This window comes from Penaeus japonicus, unplaced genomic scaffold (genome assembly GCF_977035675.1).
Source record: "Penaeus japonicus unplaced genomic scaffold, GWHDUDI00000001_assembly GWHDUDI00000040, whole genome shotgun sequence".
Lineage (NCBI taxonomy): Eukaryota > Metazoa > Arthropoda > Malacostraca > Decapoda > Penaeidae > Penaeus > Penaeus japonicus.
In genome coordinates this window covers 22,938,443-22,943,442 of record NW_028234442.1, presented here as the reverse complement: position 1 = coordinate 22,943,442, position 5,000 = coordinate 22,938,443, and the positions used below count along the sequence as shown (strand labels likewise).

General features: G+C 41.6%; 1 protein-coding gene across 1 annotated transcript in view; it reads right to left on the bottom strand.

The window, feature by feature from the left end:
* The window catches only part of LOC122245859 (bromodomain adjacent to zinc finger domain protein 2B-like), a 53,878-nt gene that overhangs the window by 27,900 nt on the left and 20,978 nt on the right, over nucleotides 1–5,000 (bottom strand). Inside the window, exons 12-15 of the mRNA XM_086533793.1 lie at nucleotides 4,383–4,448; nucleotides 2,609–3,748; nucleotides 1,792–2,062; nucleotides 1–62 (exon numbers count right to left, since the gene is read on the bottom strand). The exon at nucleotides 1–62 is cut by the window's left edge and continues 117 nt beyond it. Coding sequence (XP_086389919.1) covers nucleotides 1–62; nucleotides 1,792–2,062; nucleotides 2,609–3,748; nucleotides 4,383–4,448 — 1,539 coding nt within the window. The remainder of the gene's footprint in view (nucleotides 63–1,791; nucleotides 2,063–2,608; nucleotides 3,749–4,382; nucleotides 4,449–5,000) is intronic.

Here is a 5,000-nt window from a genome sequence, read left to right as displayed (position 1 = left end):
CATGAGCGGTACGCGAAGCGAAACTTCATCTGTTATCATCTTCCGTTTCTTGGTTGGTGGAGCTGAGGCACATCGGATAAGAGCAAAAATCAGTTTAGTATGATTAAGTCTGGTCATTCATCCTGCGTGAACTCTCGCCACTACAGTTGTGGTAAAATAGCTCCTGATGGAAACATAACTCTTTAATATTTCTATTACTTTCGAAATTAATTAAAAAAAAAAAGGAAAACAGCAAATAATATCCTTAAAGAAAAGCATTAGCAAAACTAAGGAAACCAAGCCTGTACTTCAATATCCTGACTTATCCATATTAGATTTTTTTATGAACTATCTATCCAAATTTCTGCTCTTGAGGGGCAGCCAGTTTAAACAAAGGATAAAAGCAAAGCCTTCCAAAAGATTTCGGCAAACTTACAGTCACCATAAACAGAGGGCGAGTCAGGGGTGTCCCTCTTCAGCCAAGGGGATGGGATGTTATTTAAGGTGTCCTCATCGATTGAAGACAGCGAGGTGGACTCATCGTCCGACTCGGAGTCACTAAGCTCCGAGGAATCCATGGCTGTTGCCGCAGCCTTGATGGTAGTGATCAGCCTCCCGTCCACGCTGCTCGACGTGATCATATGTCGTTTCTTCACGGGTTTGTCTCCTCCATTCTCATGGGCTCTTGTGATTGCTACAATATCCACCTAGGAAAGCAAAATTAAGATCTTTAAAACACAAAACTATCGCTTTTTCTCTGATAAAATGCAATATAATATATCTATATCTATATCTATATCTACATCTATATCTCGGCCATCCCTATACAGTATATGAGAAAGCATTTCTTATAGTTTCTTAACAGTTCTTGTAACCCTATGCTCAACTATTGGACAAGTTTGGATATCAAGTGATAAAAAAGTTTTTTTTTTTTTTTTTTTTTTTTTTAATATATCTCGATCAATGACCATAACATTATACATAGAAGACTCACTCATTTTTTCTTTGCGGTTTGTATCCTTTCTGCTCACGAATTTTTTGGATTCTGTCCCTTATATCATTCTCATTATGGCGCGTTTGAGAGTTTGCATCAATGTAATCTCCAATGGGTATCTTGCTTGAAAAGCTGAAGTTGTCTTCTCACTTCGGTTATTCCGTGCTTCTCCAAGTACTGTGGAAAAAAATGAAAGCGAATGTCATTCTATGCACCCCTTTCCCCACTTGAAAGTATGGCATGAGTATCTACACACTCCTTACTGGCACATATAACAAGAACATTACCCTCATTATGTCTGGGTATTGCCGGAAGGGCTTGCCACAAGGGGCATAGTAGATTACTTCTCTCGAACTCCTGACTGTGTGATTGTGGCATTGTCGTCTCTCTCCGCCACCCCGTACATGAGCGGTACGCGAAGCGAAACTTCATCTGTTATCATCTTCCGTTTCTTGGTTGGTGGAGCTGAGGCACATCGGATAAGAGCAAAAATCAGTTTAGTATGATTAAGTCTGGTCATTCATCCTGCGTGAACTCTCGCCACTACAGTTGTGGTAAAATAGCTCCTGATGGAAACATAACTCTTTAATATTTCTAATACTTTCGAAATTAATTAAAAAAAAAAAGGAAAACAGCAAATAATATCCTTAAAGAAAAGCATTAGCAAAACTAAGGAAACCAAGCCTGTACTTCAATATCCTGACTTATCCATATTAGATTTTTTTATGAACTATCTATCCAAATTTCTGCTCTTGAGGGGCAGCCAGTTTAAACAAAGGATAAAAGCAAAGCCTTCCAAAAGATTTCGGCAAACTTACAGTCACCATAAACAGAGGGCGAGTCAGGGGTGTCCCTCTTCAGCCAAGGGGATGGGATGTTATTTAAGGTGTCCTCATCGATTGAAGACAGCGAGGTGGACTCATCGTCCGACTCGGAGTCACTAAGCTCCGAGGAATCCATGGCTGTTGCCGCAGCCTTGATGGTAGTGATCAGCCTCCCGTCCACGCTGCTCGACGTGATCATATGTCGTTTCTTCACGGGTTTGTCTCCTCCATTCTCATGGGCTCTTGTGATTGCTACAATATCCACCTAGGAAAGCAAAATTAAGATCTTTAAAACACAAAACTATCTCTTTTTCTCTGATAAAATGCAATATAATATATCTATATCTATATCTATATCTATATCTATCTATATACCTTTAACAATATAGACTACATTGAAAAGCAGGTTTTTATAGTAGTATATATTTATTTCATTACACTGGGTACTGATTATTTGACATCAGTTTACAGCTGGTTGTTCCTTTTAAGAAAACCTTTCTACTGCAATGGTGACAATGATATGGTCAAACAAAAACAATAATCCATCCTAAAAAATCAAGCAGTCAGAGGGCAAGCTCCCTCTTTGTCTGCTTTTAGATACTAATATGATGTAAATGCAACTGTTTATAGAGCTCAAGAGGGTATCAGATATTGACATATTATGCTCTTCCTAGCTCCTAGGCTTTTTTAATTTGTTTTTGGTAAAATTTCCAGAAATTAAACTGTTAAGGTGGATGATGTGTTTCCCTTTCTATCAATTCAATCAAAGAATCACACAGTCTGGTTATCAAAAAGGAATTACAGCACTTACCGAATTCTCCATTTCCATATCACACTTTGCTCTGTCATGACCATCTGGCGCTGAAGTTGTTGGGTGTATTGTGACACTTGGCTTGTTAAGCAGCGTTGCCATAGTGGTCTCGGGAGCCACCGATGTTATGCTCACAGACGAGGATAGGGATAGTGCAGAAGGAAGGGGGAGCGAGAGGGTAGAGGTCATTAGAGGGGGTGTGGGCGAGGAAGTCAAGGATATCCCTGTTGATAGACTGGATATGGAGGTGGCAGATGGAAGGGGAGGTGGAGGAGTAGTGGATGCAGAGACAGATGACAGGGGTGGTGTGGCCAGGGCAGGTATAGGGGGTAAATTGGACAAGGCAGGAAGGCTGGACAAGGTAGCTAAAGAGTTGGTGGTGATGGTGGCAGAGGATGAAGAGGATGAAGAGGAGGGGGCAGCAGAGGAAGAAGGGGAAGAAGAAGAGGTAGGGGGAACAGAGGAGGAGGAAGAAGCGGATGTAGCAGAGGCAGAGCCAGAGCCAGATGACGTGGAGGCTGAGGGATGCAAGGGAGACGAGTTGGAGGAGGTGCAAGGAGCACTGGATGTGGTAGTGGTGGTGGTGGTAGAGGGGGTAGACGAGGTGTCTGCGGGAGGCGTCAAGCAGGCGGAGGACAACAGGGAGGATGTTGTTGTCAGAGTGATTGTGGTAGAGACCTCAGAGGTGGTGGAGGCCTGAGTGGAGGTGATGGCGGAGATGGAGAGGGAGGGGACAGGAGGTGTGGGAACGACTGGAGGGGGTAGCGAGGGTGCACCCAGAGAGGCTGTGAGTGACGGAGGGAGATTCGCCGGGAGCCCTGGCAGTAATGTTGGCGGAAGAGATTGCGATGCTGGTGATGGCGAGGACCGGGAGTTGATGATCGGAGAAGCTGCCGAAATAGGGTCCCCCGCGCGCAACGAAGACACGTGCAGAGGGGGGGAGGTAGTGACTGGTGTGGCTGCTATGGAGGTAGTGGGGGGCAGAGGTAGGGTTGAAGGCTTTATGCCCGCTGCACGACACTGTTCCAGCAATGACGCAACTGTGTTCTTTTTGGGTTTGGAGACTCCCCGTCCAAGATGCCGCGACCGCTCCTGGGCGTCCTCCATCTGGTAAATAGACTGCCTGTGAGCCTCTTCCCTCTGAAGGATAAAGTTTTCGTTTAACATCACAAGTCTCCTTCGGCACAGCCCTCACTCTAATCCTGTGACTCAGGGGGCACTGAATTTTGCAAAGCCTTGAGCACTTTGCTTCAATGTGACAAATGCTGGAAGGAGGTATGGATGAGAATAAATGAGGTCTTATAATAAAATGTGTTCACACCATTCTATTCACTGCAACTTCATCAGATTTAAGATATTAGATAAACATGTGATTATCAAACGTTGAAGTACATATTTTTCCTCGAAAAACCATTCATTCTCATTCATGTCATTCTATAACAGTATGCAGTCCAGTTATATACCAAAAGAATAGCTCACCAATAGTCTCTCTTGAAAAACAAGAAATGGAAAAAAAAAAACAAAGGATGAAGAAAAGTAACATTACATCAATCAAGACAGTCATGTCATCCCATTACAACACTACAGCTAAAAAAAACATTTCAAATTCTTTATACTTTACCTTCCTGATCAAGTTTCTATAAAAAAAAAGGAAAAAGAAAGAAAAAAAAAAAATAAATAAAGAGACAAATACACTAAAAGAAGAAAAAAGAAAAAAAAAATACGCTCACCCTCTTCTCCTCCCATCAATCAAAGACGTAATCTACCCTCTTACCCTCTTTTTCTTCTCTTCTCTCTTCCCGTCTGCGGCAAGGAGCTGACGCTGAAGGGCTTCTTGCATCTGGTTGGAAGAGGATATGGGAGATTAAGTATGGCAGAACAGGCTGGAAAATGAGGATTTATAATGAGCAGTGAATGCCCATATCTATTTATATATATATATACATGTCTTGGGATTCTTTGTTCTATTTCCAGGCTGGTTTGCAGGTAGGACGGTATGCATGCTGTGAATCTTAACACAAAATTTTAATCACCTCAAAAAATTGTTTTATTGGTTTTACTAGCATCAAGAATATCTGTTTTGCATTATGATCTCTACCCCAAAAATTGTATATCTGTATAAATATATGAAAATATATAGCTAAATAAAAACAAACATATATAATCTTAGTGTCCAATCTCATAATCACCTGAGGTAAATATCACATACTATATAATGTTAAAGTTTAATTTTAACAACATCTGATTTATAAACCTAATAACAATAACATATAAAAAAAAAATATTGAGAGAGAGAGAGAGAGAGAGAGAGAGAGAGAGAGAGAGAGAGAGAGAGAGAGAGAGAGAGAGAGAGAGAGAGAGAGAGAGAGAGAGAGAGAGAGAGAGAGAGAGA